Here is a 20,707-nt window from a genome sequence, read left to right as displayed (position 1 = left end):
GTTACATATTAGATGTATTTATGTAGCGTGTGTATATAGAGTTCATCCTGTACTGTCTCTAAGCATCATTCTTCAGGTACCACACTTGATATGCAAGATAGGATATTTACATTTGATTAGCTCAAACTTGAAATTTATTTGTTAAAACCTCTTTCCATTGCTATCTTGCATTTGGATTCAACTAAGGAACTAAATATAGGGATTATAATGTAGTATAATATCACATAATTACATGTACCAGAAAATGATCAAACACACCTGTACAGTTGCATTTAGTATGTTTGAAAAGTGACAACTAACATTTTCTGGGTCGGTATCTTCCTCTGGTGCTGGGAGTTTGAGAATGCTAATGATTTATGTCTTTAGCAATTGAAATAGAGGCACAGAAAATAAGAGCAGGCTTAAGTCATTTGGCTCATCCACTCAGCTCCATCATTTTAATATGATCATGGCTGATCCATCAACTCAATCCCCTGTTCTCACTTTCTCCCCATATCCTTTGATCCCTTTAGCCCTAAGAACTATATCTAACTCCTTATTGACATATGAATTGATATATTCTTTTGTCCTCATTATAATAGATCTCGGTGCCCATTAGAAACTACTACCTGCTTGGAATACTGTGTGGCCTTGTTGTGTATAACTTCAGTGTGGTCTACATCCCATTCCCACTTGTACTCTTCAAAAAACTACTGGGCGTGAAGCCCACTTTGGAGGATCTGAAGGAGCTGGACCCTTCTTTAGAGAAGTAAGTTGCCAAGTCAGTGGGCGATTTTTTCATTTGGTTGCAGATTTTATGCTTTTGCTATTAATGTATTTGTTTAATGAAATACCTGGTTCAGTACTAGGCACAAGTCGTAGGGAAGTATAGACAACAGAAAAAAGAGGAGGATGATGAGGTACAAAAAGGTAGCGCCATTTGTTTACAGAGGTTACAAGTTCCAAATGAGCTGGAAATTATTTAATTCTTTGACAATGTCCAAGTTCTCTCCCTTCACCTGCGCAACTATTGCAACGTCATTAAGTATCACTTTTACTGAAAGGTTATCTCAAATGAATTGAAACATACCATCCAAAGAAGTATCTTCCACAAATTCCAGAAAATCTATTGCATTCAGAATGTCACATTCTCAAACTCTCTGTCCCGTTGAATCCTCTACCTTTAGGTCTTGGCGTAGAGGGGAACAACTTCAGCATTTCCAGATGACACAAAACTTCGCAGCTTGGTAAACAATGAGGAATACAGTGTGGAACTCCAATAAGACATTGATAAGTGGGCAGGTAGGTGGCAGGTGACTTTCAATGCAGAGAAATGTGAGGTATTGCAGTTTGGTAGGAAGAACATTGATATACAGCATCAAGTAAGGAGTGCAATTCTACAGAGGGTGCATAGACCATGGGAAGTGGAAAGACAAATAGACAGATCTAAGCCACTTGTTAGAACTCAGCTGGAGTATTGTGTAGAGTTCTGGGTGCCACCTCATAGGATTGCAGAGAATGCAGAACTGATCCGCAAGTATGGTTCCAGGAATGGGAAATTTCAGTTTCGAGAACTGGTCGAATAAATTAGGATAGTTTTCCTTGGAGAAAGGAAATTTGAGAAGGTATTTGATAGAAGTTTACAGAATCATGAGCAGGCTGGATAGAGCTGTTCCTGCTCGTAAAAAGAACAAGGTTTAAAGTGATGTGCACATGAAGCAAGGATGAAATGAGGAAAAGTTTTTTCACTCAGCGAGTTGTTAGTGCATAGAAAACACTGTCGGAAGGGTGGTGGAGGCGGCTTCAACTGAGCATTTAAGAGGGCATTGGCTGATTATTCAAAGAAGAATAATATCTTGAGGATTTGGGAAAACACAGGAGATTGGCATCAGGTAATGACGCTCATTAAACGAGCCATGAGGGGCAAACTGTCCGCTTGCTGCACTGTAACACTTCTGTGAAATTGTTCCTTTCCTGGGCCAGTAAAATCAATTGGCAATAAGCTATCAATTTTCATGTCACAGTTAAGGTACACTTACATTCACGTTCTAAATTTCTGTGGATAATTTAAAAGGCAATCATTTACAAATCAAAAGAAACCTTAAAATAATGGAGAAGCCAAGGTTTGTTATGTCTGTGTGAAGCAAGTGGCATAATTGACCATCAGTTCTAAAGATTCGCACCTCGTGGTGTTCCTCATTATCCTCTGAAATTTGCGGCTGTTGTTTGCATTAATAACTTGTGCATTAATAATTTGCCATTCATGCTCTGTGATTTTTTTTCAATAAAACCCAGCCAGTTAAAGATTCTTGGGCTATGTATCTCAGTCAGTCAGAAGTACATATTCTGTGGAGCCTGCAAAACTACCTTGCATTGACACGTGTTAATCCAATATCTTCAGAAAGAAAAAGAAATCTAAGAAATAACCCATTGTTTTATTTCTGTCAAAATGTCCCATATTCCTTTTAAACTCCAGTCATTTTTTTTATAGGTTTCTCATCTTTACAACAGTTTGCTGTAATCGTTACAGATTTATTTCACTACCTTATTTTGATTTCTGAATGTGTTTCTAGATCCCTGCAGTATGTTCTGGACAATGACATGGACCTAGACATAAACTTTTCTGTGAGTAGAAAGGATTTATATCAATCACATTGGAACATCTTCATATAGCCTTTGTACAAATAGAAAGTGTTATTTTATTATGTACTTAATGTCAGTGTAAAGAACATTTCTACCAAGCCCAATTTGCGGCCTCACCAGCTTAGAGAGATAAACATTTATACATGTATAATGCTTTCCATCTCAAAAGCTTTCAAATCTCTGCAATGAATTATTTTCTGAAATCATATTAGAGGTTTTTGAATGATATCAGGAATGAGAAAGTGACAAAGGTGGCTATTTGGTCCATTGTGAAAGAATTTTATAACAATAATAATTTCCTTTGTCTTGCCTTTAACCCAAATACTTTATTTCCTTTTTCAAGTACTTGTCTAATACCTTCCTGAAAGTTAGTAATGATTTTGCTTCCTCTGCCCCTTCAGCTTGTGCTTTCTAGATCACAATACCTCACTGTGTAATTTTTTTGCTCCTTGTACTGCCTCTGGTTCTTTTGTTAAATACTCTGAATCTCTGTCCTCTGATTTGCAACCCTTCCACGACTGGAAATAGTTTATCCTTAGTTAATCTACCAGAACCCTTAAAGGTTTTGAAAAGTTGTTTCAAATCTCTCTTTACATTCTCTAAAGAAAATAAGCTCAGTCCATGTAACTGCAGACTCTTATCCCTAGTATCAATAGGTAATCAGTGCTCTTGTAATGCCATGGTAGTGTCCCTGTGTCTGAGCCAGAGGACTGGTTTCAGATGCCAGCAACTCGAGAAATCAATGTAAATGTTGATTAAAAATGTCTACCAATAATAAATCTATCTGCATCATCTCCCACAGTTTCCAACTTAAGTGTGGTGCCCAAATATGCTGACAGTATTCAACCAGTGCATTACTCAATGTTTTGTAATGGCTGAACATAATTTTTCCATTTTTAAATTCTTTTTCACTATTTGCAAAGGCAAGGATCCAGATTTTGTTTGTTAGTGTCAGGACAAGTTGAGAAGGCTATTGAGGTAATATGCATTGTGGATAAGGACGAGCCTGTTGATGTACTGTACTTGGATTTCCAGAAGGCATTCATCGAGGCTCCATATAAAAGGCTATTGTGCAATGTAAGAGCTTATGGTATAAGGGGTGATGTACTAGAATGGATTGAAGATTAGCCAGCTGTTAAAAACAGACAACATGCATCATTCCTGATGAAGGGCTCTGGCCCGAAACGTCGAATTTCCTGTTCCTTGGATGCTGCCTGACCTGCTGTGCTTTAATCAGCAACACATTTTCAGCTATTTCAGATTAGCAAGATATGACGTGTGAGCATCGCAAGAGTCTGTGTTGATCCCTCAAATTTTTACAATTTATATCAGCACCTTCAATGAGGAAATTGAAGATGTATTGGTTAAGTTTGCAGATGATACAAAGATAAGTAAGGATATTAGTTGTGAAGATGATATAAGAAGGATGTAGACTGTTATAGATAGGTCAAATAAGTGGGCAGAGGTCTGGCAGATGGAGTGTGTTGAGGAAAATGTGAATCTGTACACTTTGGCAGCAAGAATAAACAGCAGGGTATCATTTAAAAGGAAAACAACTGCAATTTTGCACTTTTTTTTAAAGGGTGTATATGCAATGGAGGTGGCTCAGAGGACTTAATCAAATTGATATCTTGAATGAATGGGTAATCTTATCAGGAAATATTGGATAGGCTGGGCATAGAACATAGAACAATACAGCACAGAACAGGCCGTTCGGCCCACGATGTTGTGCCAAACATCTATCCTAGATTAAGCACCCATCCATGTACCTATCCAATTGCCGCTTAAAGGTCGCCAATGATTCTGACTCTACCACTCCCACGGGCAGTGCATTCCATGCCCCCACCACTCTCTGGGTAAAGAACCCACCCCTGACATCTCCCCTATACCTTCCACCCTTCACCTTAAATTTATGTCCCCTTGTAACACTCTGTTGTACCCGGGGAAAAAGTTTCTGACTGTCTACTCTATCTATTCCCCTGATCATCTTATAAACCTCTATCAAGTCACCCCTCATCCTTCGCCGCTCCAACGAGAAAAGGCTGAGAACTCTCAACCTATCCTCGTACGACCTATTCTCCACTCCAGGCAACATCCTGGTAAATCTTCTCTGCACCCTCTCCAAAGCTTCCACATCTTTCCTAAAGTGAGGCGACCAGAACTGCACACAGTACTCCAAATGTGGCCTAACCAAAGTCCTGTACAGCTGCAACATCACTTCACGACTCTTGAATTCAATCCCTCTGCTAATGAACGCTAATACACCATAGGCCTTCTTACAAGCTCTATCCACCTGAGTGGCAACTTTCAAAGATCTATGTACATAGACCCCAAGATCCCTCTGTTCCTCCACCTGACTAAGAACCCTACCGTTAACCCTGTATTCCGCATTCTTATTTTTTTCTTCCAAAATGGACAACCTCACACTTGGCAGGGTTGAACTCCATCTGCCACTCCTCAGCCCAGCTCTGCATCATATCTAAGTCCCTTTGCAGCCGACAACAGCCCTCCTCACTGTCCACAACTCCACCAATCTTCGTATCATCTGCAAATTTACTGACCCACCCTTCGACTCCCTCATCCAAGTCATTAATAAAAATTACAAACAGCAGAGGACCCAGAACTGATCCCTGCGGAACTCCACTTGTAACTGGGCTCCAGGCTGAATATTTACCATCTACCACCACTCTCTGACTTCGACCGGTTAGCCAGTTTTCTATCCAATTGGCCAAATTTCCTTCTATCCCATGCCTCCTGACTTTCCGCATAAGCCTACCATGGGGAACCTTATCAAATGCCTTACTAAAATCCATGTACACTACATCCACTGCTCTACCCTCATCCACATGCTTGGTCACCTCCTCAAAGAATTCAATAAGACTTGTAAGGCAAGACCTACCCTTCACAAATCCGTGCTGGCTGTCCCTAATCAAGCAGTGTCTTTCCAGATACTCATAAATCCTATCCCTCAGTACCCTTTCCATTACTTTGCCTACCACAGAAGTAAGACTAACTGGCCTGTAATTCCCGGGGTTATCCCTATTCCCTTTTTTGAACAGGGGCACAACATTCGCTACTCTCCAGTCCCCTGGTACCACCTCCGTTGACAGTGAAGACGAAAAGATCATTGCTAACGGTACTGCAATTTCCTCTCTTGCTTCCCACATAATCCTAGGATATATCCCATCAGGCCCGGGGGACTTGTCTATCCTCAAGTTGCTCAAAATGTCCAACACATCTTCCTTCCTAACAAGTATCTCTTCTAGCTTACCAGTCCGTTTCACACTCTCCTCTTCAACAATACGGTCCCTCTCGTTCGTAAATACTGAAGAAAAGTACTCATTCAAGACCTCTCATATCTCTTCAGACTCCATACACAATCTCCCACTACTGTCCTTGATCGGACCTACCCTCGTTCTCGTCATTCTCATGTTTCTCACATACGCATAAAATGCCTTGGGGTTATCCTTGATCCTATCCGCCAAGGATTTTTCATGCCCTCTCATAGCTCTCCTAATCCCTTTCTTCAGCTCCCTTCTGGCTATCCTGTATCCCTCCACTGCCCTGTATCCTGTATCCCTCCATGGGCATGTTTTCCATAGAGTTCTGAAGAGCAGCAGTGATTTGATTGATGTTTACAACATCCTAAATTGTCTTGACAAGGTGGAGCTGGAAAGGATTTTATGTCTATAGGTGAGTTAGAACTAGGGGACACAGCTTTAAAATTAGGGGCTGAAATGTCTTTCTTTCTGAGAATTGCGCAACTTTGGAACTTTGCTTTATAATGTGCTGGAAGCAAAAAAAAAATGCTGCAGATGCTGGGATCCAAAGAAGGCAAGCAGGAGGCTGGAAGAACACAGCAATTTGGTTGCATCAGGTGGTGGAGAAGTCAACATTTCAGATATAACCTTCCATTCCTGAAGAAGGGTTACACCTGAAATGTTGACTTCCCCACCTCCTGATGCTGCCTGGCTTGCTGTGGGTTGTTCCAGCCTTCTGCTTGCCACAACGTGGTGGAGGCAGAGTCAGTGACTATTTTTTAAAACTGAGGTAGACGTGTTCTTTTAAAACTGAGGAGATCAAGGGCTATCAGGGAAAGTGGAATTTGAAATAAAACAGATCAACCACGATTCTATGAAATGATGGAGAAGGTTGTAGGACTGAATGTTCATATTAGAGGTTGCATGTACCTGCACCTGTCAGTCTTTCTGATCCAGCGTTTCATCTGAAATTTTTAAAAAGTGCATTTTACCAGTGAAAAACTTCTGAAGTGTAGTTGTAGGAAATTGCCATTTAGTTTATCTTGCTTGTCCTGATTCTTATCACAAAGAATCACTCATCATTAGCTGAAGAATAATGATTCACATCACAAGGACAAAAGGAATCATGCACCACCAAATTATAATCCAACATGTTTAATTGGAAGCACTCTAGCTTTCAGAGCACTGCTCCTTCATCAAGGCAACCACCTGATGAAGGAGCAGCGCTCTGAAAGCTAATGCTTCCAATTAAACCTGTTGGACCATATCTGGTGTTGTGTGATTTTTTAACTTTGTACCCCCCAGTCAACATCGACATCTCCAAAAAAAAGGAATCATAACTGACTCGTTTTTTTTAAAATGCAGATTACGTGGGAGGATAAGCAAGTTGAGCTCATTCCAAATGGCAGTAACCAAGCTGTGACAATAGAGAACAAGTACGTTATAAGTAAATGGAGCTACAGTGAGGTCAGAGTTTTAGACCTCTTCCTTTTGTGTTTAGTTGTCTATCTTCACCTGTTCAAACAAAAGACTTGCCTGCTGTATTGTTCATGCAATCAAGCCTGTTCATTATTAGCCCTAGTTCCTTAAAGAGGAAATTTGGCAAATTTCTTCTGAGAATCTCCTTGTCTTATTTTTGATAGATTTGAGGAGTAAGGCGAGGGCTATTGTTTTGCAGCTAAGGTTTTGTTTTGTTTTGTTTTATATTTCTTTGCCTTTCTATAAAGTGGCTGCTAGGGGTCAGGTCATGTCTGGTTATGGAGGTGGGATGTGGGAAAGGCTTGATGGACCAGTTGGTCTTTCCTTGCTCAATGCTGTTTCTGCCAGGCATTGAGTAGCCTCTAAGCAACCAAAATTAAAACTCCAGCATCTCCCTGAAGGACCTACCCCTACCATCCATCTCCTCAACTCATGGTCCTCACCTGAGCTACAATAAGGTTGTGCTTAAATAAGGGCCGATCCCATAACTGGTTTGGGCCTCTGGGCACCAATACAGTCTCTGCTGTCTTGTCAGCAGAGTTGCATTGCCTATTACTGTCCATTTTTGACAGTGGTCAAAGGTTACCCTAACTTAGGGAGACAAATATCATTGAAATTGTTGATAGTCTGTTTGTGTAGCATACTTATGGGTCATATTTTAATGTTGCTGTCTCCTTACCATGACAGGGAGAAATATGTGAATGCCTGTGTAAATTACATATTCACAACATCAATTAAGGAACCCTTTGGTGAGTTTCGAAGAGGTTTCTACAAAGTTTGCGACGAGACTCTACTAAAGTTCTTCCAGCCACAAGAGCTGATGGACATATTGATTGGATACGATGACTATGATTGGAACATTCTGGAAAAGGTTTGAAAACTTTCCATAACCTGTACAAGAATTATTCTGTCTAGTATCTGACTCTCCATGAGGTCGCTATTTTTGTACAGGCAGATAATTTGCACAAAGCAAAATTTCAGAAACACTGGTGGTACAATAGAACTTATGTAGCACCTTCTTAATGTAGAAGGCGTACCAGAGGAAGAGAATTAGTTTATATTTAAAGGGTGCGGACTGGTATTTTTTCCTTGATGACCCCATGAACTCTATGAAAGATCGATGAAAATACTTATGAACATTAATAGGAAATTTAGTGGGCAGTGGCCCTGCCTTTGAATCAGAAGCTCCAGGTTTAAGGTCCACTCTGGGACATTAGGGCCAAGGAAGGTGTGAAAATCAAGGTGAGAAGAGTGTCAACTGCAAATCCTTCCAACAAACTGCCAATGGCAGGTAAGAGCAGTAGAAATTCCGTGTGATGGAAACAAATTTGGAGCACGCCCCCATTACCATATATAGCCCTGGATCACAAGATATGTGTAAAAGGGTACATTGCCACAGTGACTTGAAATCCTTGAGGGGGATTGGTGGCGGTGTGTTGGTTGACTTAGTTGGTTGGACTGCTGGCTGGTATAGATCAATGTGGTACTAACATCATGGGGTTTGATCCCTTTTCCACCTGGATTGGCTTCCGAACATGCTTCCTTGCTGGCTCATGGTAGAGTTTGTGGAGCCATTGGCCATATCTCTCTTTAAGCAGAGACATCAAGAACAATGATGTGACAATATAAGGATTTGAAATGCAAGCATGTCCTGAAGGGTTTGTCCTGTTGTGACCATAAAAAAAAATTTTTTTTATATAACAGAACACCACATACAGCAACAATTGCAGCAGATCACATCCAACCATTGTGATGTTTTGGAAAGTGTTCCATGAGCTGTCTTTGGGTGAGAAGAAAAAGTTCCTCAGTAAGTACTCCACTGAGCTATAGAATTTAGACAAATTCGACATACAGTTAGAGTCATAGAGATATCCAGCAATGAAACAGACCCTTCAGTCCAATCTGTCTATGCCAATATATATCCCAACCCAGTCTAGTCCCACCTGCCAGCACCCGGCCCATATCCCTCCAAACCCTTCCTATTCATATACCCATCCAAATGACTTTTAAATGTTGCAATTAGACCAGCCTCCACCACTTCCTCTGGCAGCTCATTCCATACACATACCACCCTCTGTGTGAAAAAGTTGCCCCTTAGTTCCCTTTTATATTTTTCCCCTCTCACCCTAAACCTATGCCCCCTAGTTCTGGACTCCCCCACCCCAGGGAAAATACTTTGTCTATTTATCCTATTCATGACCCTCATAATTTTGTAAACTTCTATAAGGTCATCCCTCAGCCTCCGACGCTCCAGGGAAAACAGCCCCAGCCTGTTCAGCCTCTCCCTATAACTCAAATCCTCCAACCTTAGCAACATCCTTGTAAATCTTTTCTGAACCCATTCAAGTTTCACAACATCTTTCCAATAGTAAGGAGACCAGAATTACATGCATTATTCCAACAGTGACCTAACCAATATCCTGTACAGCCGCAACATGACGTCCCAACTCCTGTACTCAGTCCTCTAACCAATAAAAGAAAGCATACCAAACGCCTTCTTCACTATCCTATCTACCTGCGACTCCACTTTCAAGGAGCTATGAACCTGCATTTCAAGGCCTCTTTGTTCCACAATGTTCTCTAGGGCTTTACCATTAAATGTATAAGTCCTGCTAAGATTTGCTTTCCCAAAATGCAGCACCTCGCATTTATCTGAATTAAACTCCATCTGCCACTTTTTAGCCCATTGGCCCATCTGGTCAAGATCCTGTCGTAGTCTGAGGTAATCTTCTTCACTGTCCACTACACCTCCAATTTTAGTGTCATCTGTAAACTTACTAACTATATCTCTTATGCTCGCATCCAAATAATTTATGTAAATGACAAAAAGCAGAGGGCCCAGCACCGATCCTTGTGGCACTCCACTGGTCACAGGTCTCCAGTCTGAAAAACAACCCTCCACCACCACCTTCTGTCTTCTACCATCATTTCCCACGCACAAAGCCATGTTGCCTATCCCTAATCAGTCCTTGCCTTTATAAATATATGTGCATAGTGTCCCTCAGGATTTCCTCCAACAACTTGCCCACCACCAACATCAGGCTCACTGGTCTATGGTTCCCTGGCTTGTCCTTACCACCCTTCTTAAACAGTGGCACCACGTTTGCCAACCTCCAGTCTTCCAGCACCTCACCTGTGACTATCGATGATGTAAATATCATAGCAAGAGGCCTAGCAATCACTTCTCTAGCTTCCCACAGAGTTCTAAGGTACACCTGATCAGGTCCTGGGGATTTACCAGCCTTTCCTTTCACCCTAGCAGGAATATACTTTCTCTGTATTCTCGTTATCTCATTTCTGAAGGCTTCCCATTTTCCAGCCGTCCCTTTACCTGCAAACATATGCCCCCAATCAGCTTTTTGAAAGTTCTTGCCTAATACCATCAAAATTGGCCTTCCTCCAATTTCCATTGTGAGATCAGCCACAAAGGGTCTCATAGACTCACGGGGTGGCATTTAGGGGAGGCAGCTCTGCAAGTTTATCTTCTTTATATCCCTATCCAATTTCCTTTTGAAATCATTAATTTTATCTGGAACCAACACCTTTCTGCACAGTGAGTTCTAGAGTTAGGTCCATTACAATCTACTGTTCAGTACATAACTTCAAAGTTTTTAATTTACTTATTAAAGATAAACATGTTTCATTAGAGTTGAGCTTTATAAATGCTGAATTTTCATTTTGTACCTTTCAAGTATTTTACTAAAGGTAACTATTTTTTAAAATGTTCTTCAATCTAAAAACAGGTTACTGATTCTTGATCTAATTTAGTAATTGGATATGCTTGAGCAGGTGAATGCTTGTTTCTTACCTCGCCTATACCAGTATTGGTCCCTTCACTTTTAGAGGTATCTCATGCCTTTAATGAGGGTTAAGTGAAGATTCACTAGAATGACACGTGTTGTGAAGGAAGACAAAGATAAAGAATGAGTTGAAAAGTTGCATTTTTTTGTTGCTGTAGCAACACAGATTATGAGAGGATCAGAGAGAAGTATAACGTTAGAGGCTGTGAATACACACACACACACACACACACACACACGTCAGGGGTTTAGATTAGATTACTTACAGTGTGGAAACAGGCCCTTCGGCCCAACAAGTCCACACCGACCCGCCGAAGCGTAACCCACCCATACCCCTACATTTACCCCCTACCTAACACTACGGGCAATTTAGCATGGCCAATTCACCTGACCCGCACATCTTTGGAATGTGGGAGGAAGCCGGAGCACCCGGAGGAAACCCACGCAGACACAGGGAGAACGTGCAAACTCCACACAGTCAGTCGCTTGAGGCGGGAACTGAACCTGGGTCGCTGGCGCTGTGAGGCAGCAGTGCTAACCACTGTGCCACCGTGTGATGGAATGGTCTCCAATATCCTGAATAGGTGCAGCTCCTACAACACTCAAGGTTTGAAATCATCCAGGGTAAAGTAGCATGCTTGATCATCACCCCAACTACTACCCTCAGCATTCACTCACTTCCGTTCTCAATGCAAAATGACAGCAGTGCGTCCCATGATCAAGATGCAATGAAGCAATTTGCCAATGGTTCTCATACAGGACCTTCCAACCCTTCGATCTCTAACACCTAGAATGATAAGGGCAGCAGACAATTCTGTAAGTGCACTCCAAGCCACACACCATCCTGACTTGGGATTCTTTCGCCAACATTCACTATTGCTGAGACAGAATGGTGGAACTCCCTCCCTAACAGCACTTATATCCCAAAGACTGCAATGGTTCAAGGAGTCCAAGGTCAAGCTTCAAATGGTTTTGAAAGTTTATCTTTATGTACCTATCCAATTTCCTTTTGAAATCATTATTTTTTTATCTGGAACCAATACCCTTCTGCAGTGAGTTGTAGATTTAGGTCCATTATAACATATTATTTAATACATAAAAACATATACTTTACTTATTAAAGATAGGCATTGTTCATTAGAACAGAACTTTATGAATGCTGAATTTTCATGTCGTGCCTCTCAAATATTATACTTGGGGTAACTATCTTTTAAGAAGTTCATCAATGTATAAACGAGTTACTGACTCTTTATCAAATTTAATATTGAAGATAAACAAATTACGGCCTTGCCAATATCATATGAAAGGAAGTGTGTAGATAGTTGCAGTGTGGAGGCTCATTAATGCCTTAGTAAGTATGGGCTAATTTGGATATTCAAGTTATGTCAGACATGATCTTTGTCTCCCGGATGTTAACGAAACAGTTCAGAAAATGCTCTTTCAGAGTCTTTCAACTCATGTGACACAGCAATTGGTGAATTAGGTGGAGAGTAGGGACAATGGATGACAAGCATTTAGTCACAATGTTCCATCTATCCTGGCATGGAGCAGCTTTGATGGACCAAAGTATTCTTTTCCTGCCTGTCATTTTTGAATCCTGACACATCCAAATAGTTACAGACATAAAGCATATAATATCATAGGTATGGTTTTACAGATAATGCAGTGTTAACAGGTAAACCTCTTTCCTCAGTATTTCTTACAAGCAAGGATCGACTTCCAGTGATGGGAATGATGTGTATTAACTTATGTATTATGTTGAGTCCGCTTTCGGAAGACAACTATCCGGAGGCAGATGTCTGCTTTAGTACCCTGAGACTTCCAGAATACAGCAGCGAAGAAATTCTGAAAGAGAAACTGATAACAGCTATTAACACTAAAGAAAGGTTTGACAAATTATGAAGCACATTTACAATTAGAGGGAAAAGGCAATACATCCCATTTGGACTGTATTTTGACTTTTAATGGTGTAATCTTAAGCACTTGCATAATCAAAGCTTATCACAGTTACCCACCCACATAGTGGCGCTACCATTTGCTTTTACCATAGATCATCAAATACAAAGGTGTTACTTTCACTTATTAAATATGTCATTTCAGGAGACCTATTTCAAACAGTGGTTGACATTTGGTCATTTGGCCCCACTGAATTTAAGTGGAAGTGACCATAACACTATGTCATAGCGTCTTACAGCACAGAAACAGACCCTTCGATCCAACCAATTCATGCCGACCATAATCCCAAACTAAAGTACTCCCACATATCCTTCCAAACATTTCTGATTCATGCACTCATCCAAATGTGTTTTAAATATTGTAACTGTCCTCACTACAACCACTTCCTCTGGAAATTCATTTCACAAATGAACAACTCTGTGTAAAAATTACCTCTCATGTCTTTTTAAAATCTTTCTCTTTAAAAATGCGTCCCCTAGTCTTGAAATTCCCCACTGTAGGGAAAAGACATCTGCCGTTCACCTTATTAATACCCCTCTTGATTTTGTAAACCCCTATAAGGTCACCTCTCAACCTCCTACACTCCATCTCCTCTTTACAACTCAAACTCTCCATTCCCAGCAACATGCAGTCATCCCTTACATACTACAGGGGGAACTGGCCAGGCTGTTATGACCAACTCACACTCGTTTTCATATGGGCTTTTAATCAGCCATGTAGACCAAACAGTAAGTGGGAAGATAGGGGTAATTTATGCTTCTTTAAACAGATTGTTAACACAATGACTTTGCAGGTTTATTCATCAACTACACTGGCCATCAAATTCATAATTCCACCCATTTTTAAAGTATGTGCTTTTATTAAAGTGGCCACTTTTGACAGTAGACAAATTGTGTTGACACCAGTATGCCCAACATATGTGGCAGAGATGGCATTCAGTATCCTAGATGTATTGGGTGCTTTATTTTGAAATCTTAGCTTGGATATTTCCTTCGGCTGTTATGCTTTTGCCCCCTATCAATGCATAGATACATTAAAAGGAACACTAATTGAGGAAGAAAAGAATAATAATGAGAAATAATCAGTTTAAAAGACAAGTAATGGGATGGAGGTTCACCTGGAGTGTAACCAAACACCAAAACCATTTGTCTGGAATGATCTAATTCCATGCTGTGTTCTGAACAATTCAGTATAATTTGGTAGCTTTGGAAGATTCCAGACAACAATACAGTGGCAAGCCTGTTAATGAGAGTCCCAGTTCAGATTTTGAATTATTTGCATCCACAGGAATGTGTTGGACATGAACCAGAGGGGGTTTACTAGATTGATACCTGGAATGCACAAGCTGTTTTATGAGGATTGATTGGACAGGCTGGGCTTACTTTCACTGGAGTTTAAAAGAGTGAGGGGTGACCTGATTGAGTTTTATAACATCCTGGGAGGTCTTGACAAGGTGGGCGTGGGAAGTGATGTTTTGTGGGTAAGTCCAGAATGAGGGATCATTGTTATAAACTTAGGCAACACCCTTTTAGGACAAGGATGAGGGAAAGATTCTTTTTCTCTGACAGTTGCTTGACTTTACAATTCTCTGCCTGAAAAGGTGACGGATCTGGAATTACTTATCATTTTTAAGCTGAGAATTGGTAGATTATTGATCAGCAAGGGAATCCAAGGTTATCAGGGTTGGATGGAAATGTGAAATTTAGTAAACAAACAAATCATCCATGATTTATTGTAGGTCTGAGCAGGCTTGAAGGGTCAAATCATCCACTTTTGCTCCTAATTCAAATGCTTGGGACTATGGTAATAAATTAATTTTCCTGCAACTGAATCAACTCCTTTCAGTGGATTTATCATTTGATTTCTCCACCATCTGATTGGCTGTGGCAAAGTTGGATGACACATGAGGCAACCATGTCTCCCATCATTAGATCACTACAGGCAGATGGCTCTTGCCGAAAGATCATTGAGTTTGTGGACAGGCCCATTAGCCTGATTCACAACCCATCATCAGGAAAACGATCTAGACCAAGGTCAGGTAGGGTGATTGGGTTTGGTGTGGTGGAGGATAAGGGGACAGTATGAGGTTCCTACTATGCTGGATGTCAACCCATTACTCAGAGGTTTCTGCTCACATGTGGTTTGAGTCAAAGGATAGGAATGCCACCACCACAAACTAAGGCTCAGTGCCCAGGGTCTGATCACTATGGTTGCAGCAATTAAAGATCATTCTGTGAGGAACCAGGATAGAGGTGGGCAAGATGAGTGTGGAGTGAAACACCAGGTGCTTTCAAAAATAAATTCCATTTTGATTTCAAACACTTTTGATTATTAGTGAGAAAAATAATGGAGATGGGTGAAGAGGCCGGCTGGTGATAATGGGATTGAGGCAGGAATCCTGCAGGAAAAAGGCCAAACCTGAGTTGGCAAGCTATTAGTAAGTAAAAAATGAGGTCTGCAGATGCTGGAGATCACAGCTGCAAATGTGTTGCTGGTCAAAGCACAGCAGGTTAGGCAGCATCTCAGGAATAGAGAATTCGACGTTTCGAGCATAAGCCCTTCATCAGGAATAAGCTTATTCCTGATGAAGGGCTTATGCTCGAAACGTCGAATTCTCTATTCCTGAGATGCTGCCTAACCTGCTGTGCTTTGACCAGCAACACATTTGCAGCAGTGGCAAGCTATTAGGTTACTGATTCCGCATGTAGCCAAAATAAAAATGTGACAAATATCTTTGTATTTATGTGTTAATGTTCTTTGTGACCAAATGTAATAAATTTGAAGCAAATAATTTTTGGGAGATCATATATTGCAAATAAAAGATCACTTAAAACCATCTGTTCTGGTTTCTTCAGCTCTATACCTGGTAAAAATCATCCAACATTTCAACAAAACCATATTCAGATGCAGTTAACAAACATTTTGACTTCTTTTAACAAATTATTTCAACAATGTGATTTTAATATGCTCTGAAGTATAGTGTTTAAGCAACACATGCACTGAAATCTCAACAGCGTACGTGTACTCACGTTCTCATTAATTGAATATAAAGATACGTTCACAATGTTTGTGGGAAATTTGCAAATCTTCTGAGTTGGTACATTTTTGATAATTTATCTGCTGAAGGAATTGCCTGCATCTCCATGAAGGAGTTGTGGTCTTTCAAAATATTTCAGCCCCTTCTGCAATCCAGATTGACTTGCAATCTTTCTACACTTCTGCAAGATATCACTAGCCAAAATTCATGCTTCTTGTAACATTTCCCACTTTCCATACTCAGACCTTTTCATATTGGACACTGTAAGGGCTATTGGCTGAGCATTTAGCTCCCTATTTTAAACAAATCCGGTTACCAGAGTGGAATGTACAAATACATGAGATTGTCTTATTAATAAATGTTAACTGGTGACACTTGTCATACTTTAACCCCTGTGTATTCATGTTTACACCAGTGTAATGCTGAGGGAGTGCTGTATGGCTAGAGATGCTGATCTGGTCACTGCACCTGAGGAAGGATATATTGTGCTTGGAGGGAATATACTATCGGTTTATAAGAATTATACTTGAACCTCAGGGATTCTGGATTCTGGATTAGTGGTGCTGGAAGAGCACAGCAGTTCAGGCAGCATCCGAGGAGCAGTAAAATCGACATTTCGGGCAAAAGCCCTTCATCAGGAATAAAGGCAAAGAGCCTGAAGCGTGGAGAGATAAGCTAGAGGAGGGTGGGGGTGGGGAGAAAGTAGCATGGAGTACAATAGGTGAGTGGGGGAGGGGATGAAGGTGATGGGTCAGGGAGGAGGGTGGAGTGGATAGGCGGAAAAGAAGATAGGCAGGTAGGACAAGTCCAGACAAGTCATGGGGACAGTGCTGAGCTGGAAGTTTGGAACTAGGGTGAGGTGGGGGAAGGGGAAATGAAGAAACTGTTGAAGTCCACATTGATGCCCTGGGGTTGAAGTGTTCCGAGGCGGAAGATGAGGCGTTCTTCCTCCAGGCGTCTGGTGGTGAGGGAGCGGCGGTGAAGGAGGCCCAGGACCTCCATGTCCTCAGCAGAGTGGGAGGGAGAGTTGAAATGCTGGGCCACGGGGCGGTGTGGTTGATTAGTGTGGGTGTCCCGGAGATGTTCCCTAAAGCGCTCTGCTAGGAGGCGTCCAGTCTCCCCAATGTAGAGGAGATCGCATCAGGAGCAACGGATACAATAAATGATATTAGTGGATGTGCAGGTAAAACTTTGATGATTGTGGAAGGCTCCTTTAGGGCCTTGGATGGAGGTAAGGGAGGAGGTGTGGGCGCAGATTTTGCAGTTCCTGCGGTGGCAGGGGAAAGTGCCAGGATGAGAGGGTGGGTTGTAGCGGGACGTGGACCTGACCAGGTAGTCACAGAGGGAACGGTCTTTGCGGAAGGTGGAAAGGGATGGGGAGGGAACTATATCTCTGGTGGTGGGGTCTTTTTGGAGGTGGCGGAAATGTCGGTGGATGATTTGGTTTATGCGAAAGTTTGTAGGGTGGAAGGTGAGCACCAGGGGCGTTCTGTCCTTGTTACAGTTGGAGGGATGGGGTCTGAGGGCGGAGGTGCGGGATGTGGACAAGATGAGTTGGAGGGCATTTTTAACCACGTGGGAAGGGAAATTGTGGTCTCTAAAGAAGGAGGCCATCTGGTGTGTTCTGTGGTGGAACTGGTCCTCCTGGGAGTAGATACGGTAGAGGCGGAGGAATTGCGAATACGGGATGGCATTTTTGCAAGAGGGAGGATGGGAAGAGGTGTAATCCAGGTAGCTGTGGGAGTCGGTGGGTTTGTAAAAAATGTCAGTGTCAAGTCGGTCGTTCATTAATGGAGATGGAGAGGTCCAGGAAGGGGAAGGAGGTGTCAGAGATGGTCCAGGTAAATTTAAGGTCAGGGTGGAATGTGTTGGTGAAGTTGATGAATTGCTCAACTCCTCTCGGGAGCATGAGGTGGCACCAATGCAGTCATCAATGTAACGGAGGAAGCGGTAGGGAGTGGTGCCGGTGTAATTACGGAAGATCGACTGTTCTACATAGCCAACAAAGAGACAGGCATAGCTGGAGCCCATACGTGTGCCCATAGCTACCCCTTTGGTCTGGAGGAAGTGGGAGGATTCGAAAGAGAAATTCTTAAGGGTGAGGACCAGTTCGGCCAAACAAATGAGAGTGTCGGTGGAAGGGTACTGTTGGGGACGTCGGGAGAGGAAAAAACAGAGGTCTTGGAGGCCCTGGTCATGGTGGATGGTGGTGTAGAGGGATTAGATATCCATGGTGAAGATGAGGCGTTGGGGGCCGGGGAAACAGAAGTCTTGGAGGAGGTGGAGGGCGTGGGTGGTGTCTCAAACGTATGTGGGGAGTTCCTGGACTGGGGGGAATAGGACAGTGTCGAGGTAGGTAGAGATGAGTTCAGTGGGGCAGGAGCATGGTGAGACAATGGGCCGGCCAGGGTAGTCAGGCTTGTGGATCTTGGGAAGGATGTAGAACCGGGCAGTGCGGGGTTCCCGGACTATGAGGTTGGAAGCTGTGGATGGGAGATCTCCTGAGGTGATGAGGTTTTCCGTATGGTCTGGGAGATGATGGTTTAGTGATGGGGGGGTGGGGTCATGGTCGAGGGGACGGTAGGAAGTGGTGCCCTCGAGTTGGCGTTTGGCTTCAGGGATCAAGTAATTAGATTACTTACAGTGTGGAAACAGGCCCTTCGGCCCAACAAGTCCACACCGACCCGCCGAAGTGCAACCCACCCATACCCCTACATATACTCCTTACCTAACACTACGGGCAATTTAGCATGGCCAATTCACCTGACCCGCACATCTTTGGACTGTGGGAGGAAACCGGAGCACCCGGAGGAAACCCACGCAGACACAGGGAGAACGTGCAAACTCCACACAGTTGCCTGAGGTGGGAATTGAACCCAGGTCCCTGGCGCTGTGAGGCAGCAGTGCTAACCACTGTGCCACCGTGCCGCCTATGAGTAGAGATTATCCAGATTAGGTTGGTTTACTCTTGAATTTAGATATTTAAGGGTGATCTGATTGAATTATTCTCGGATATTAACAGGAAACGACAGAGTACATAAGTGTGAACTATTTTAACTGGTTGGGGATTCTAGAACCAGGTGTATAGTGTAAGAATTAGGGCCAGACTGCTCGGGAGAGATCTTACGAAGCACATCTACATGCCTAGGGATCTGCGGATCCTGTAAATCAGAAACAAAAACAGAAATTACTGGTAATGGTTTGGAACTCTCTTCTACAAATGACAGTTGGTGCAGGATCAGTTGTTAATCTGAGAGAAATTGCTTTTGTTCAGTCAAGTTATTAACAGATATATGCCAAAGGTCAGCCACGGTGGAACAGGCTTGAGGGGCTGAATTACCTAATTCTGTTTTTATGTTCTCCACTATATATACCCTACATTCCACTACCCAGGGATTCACGCAATTCTGCACATTGTTCAGGTTTTCATTTTTAAAAGAAGATTCAATAAGTACTACACAGAATCACAGAATTGTGACGATATGGAAGGAGGCTATTTGGCCCATCGTGTCTGCACTGGTTTGTTAAGTAAGCATCAATCTCCTACCTTTTTCCTCCACCCATTGTACACCATTTCTAACCAACTAATCATCCAAAGCCCTCTTGAATGCTTCAATTGAACCTACTTCCACCGCGTTTCCAGGCAATGCAGACCAGAGCCGAACTGTTCGTTGTGTGAGAAAGTTTTCTTTGCATGGCATTTTTGCTTCATTTGCACATGGCTTTAAATCTATGCCCTCTTGTTCTTGTGCCTTTTACAAGGAGAACAGCTTATCCTTCTCTGTCCAGTCCAAATATGATTTTGCAAACCTCTATCAAGCCTCCCCTCAGCTTTCTTCTCTCGAGGAGGACAGTTCCAATTTCTCAAATGCATCCCCATAACTGAAATTTACCATTTTCAAACCAAACAAAAGCAGAAATTGCTGGAGAAAATCAGCAGGTCTGGAAGCATCTGTGGACAGAAAACGAGGTTACCCTTTGGAGTCCAGTATGCCAGACCTTTTGAGTTCCTCCAGCAATTTCTTTGTTTTGTTTCAGATCTCCAGCATCTGCCATTCTTTGTTTTATATCTCATCCCTGGGAATATTCTCGGGAATAATTACCGCACTCTCTTCAATGAGGTATTCATGTTTTTCCTTTAAACAGCGCTTACTACTGCACACAATATACAAACTGTGCTGTAACAAGTGTCTTATATTTGAAACACAAACATTTGCAGGGCTACAGGGAAAGAACAGGGATGTATTCTCATTGAAGTGTATGATAGATTGAATGATCTCTGCCTGTGCAGAGATGTTGGATACTTTTTTTTTCAAAAGTATACTTTATCATAAAATCTTTTTTGGATATACACATAGTCACAAACACAGTTCAGTTCCACACAGTGGCATATCAAGGAAACAAACATTGGAAACAAAAACAGAAATTGCTGGAGGAACTCTGGGGAAGGGCCATTCAATCTGAAATGTTAACTCTGATTTCTATCCAAAGATGCTGCCAGCCCAGTAATTTCTGTTTTTGTTTCTGATTTACAGTACCGCAGTTCCCTGGGG

General features: G+C 42.1%; 1 protein-coding gene across 1 annotated transcript in view; it reads left to right on the top strand.

Annotated features, from left to right (window-relative positions):
• LOC132833446 (probable E3 ubiquitin-protein ligase HERC4) overlaps positions 1 to 15,608 on the top strand; it is a 47,694-nt gene extending 32,086 nt beyond the window's left edge. Inside the window, exons 18-23 of the mRNA XM_060851734.1 lie at positions 582 to 748; positions 2,553 to 2,604; positions 7,248 to 7,318; positions 8,049 to 8,232; positions 9,066 to 9,168; positions 12,855 to 15,608. Of these exons, the coding sequence (XP_060707717.1) occupies positions 582 to 748; positions 2,553 to 2,604; positions 7,248 to 7,318; positions 8,049 to 8,232; positions 9,066 to 9,168; positions 12,855 to 13,063 (786 nt within the window). The 3' untranslated portion in view covers positions 13,064 to 15,608. The remainder of the gene's footprint in view (positions 1 to 581; positions 749 to 2,552; positions 2,605 to 7,247; positions 7,319 to 8,048; positions 8,233 to 9,065; positions 9,169 to 12,854) is intronic.
• Positions 15,609 to 20,707: the final 5,099 nt, after the last annotated feature.

The sequence above is a fragment of the Hemiscyllium ocellatum genome, chromosome 36 (assembly GCF_020745735.1).
Source record: "Hemiscyllium ocellatum isolate sHemOce1 chromosome 36, sHemOce1.pat.X.cur, whole genome shotgun sequence".
NCBI classification, from domain to species: Eukaryota; Metazoa; Chordata; class Chondrichthyes; order Orectolobiformes; family Hemiscylliidae; genus Hemiscyllium; species Hemiscyllium ocellatum.
Note: the sequence above shows the minus strand (reverse complement) of the source record. Positions and strands in the feature narration are given on the sequence as shown.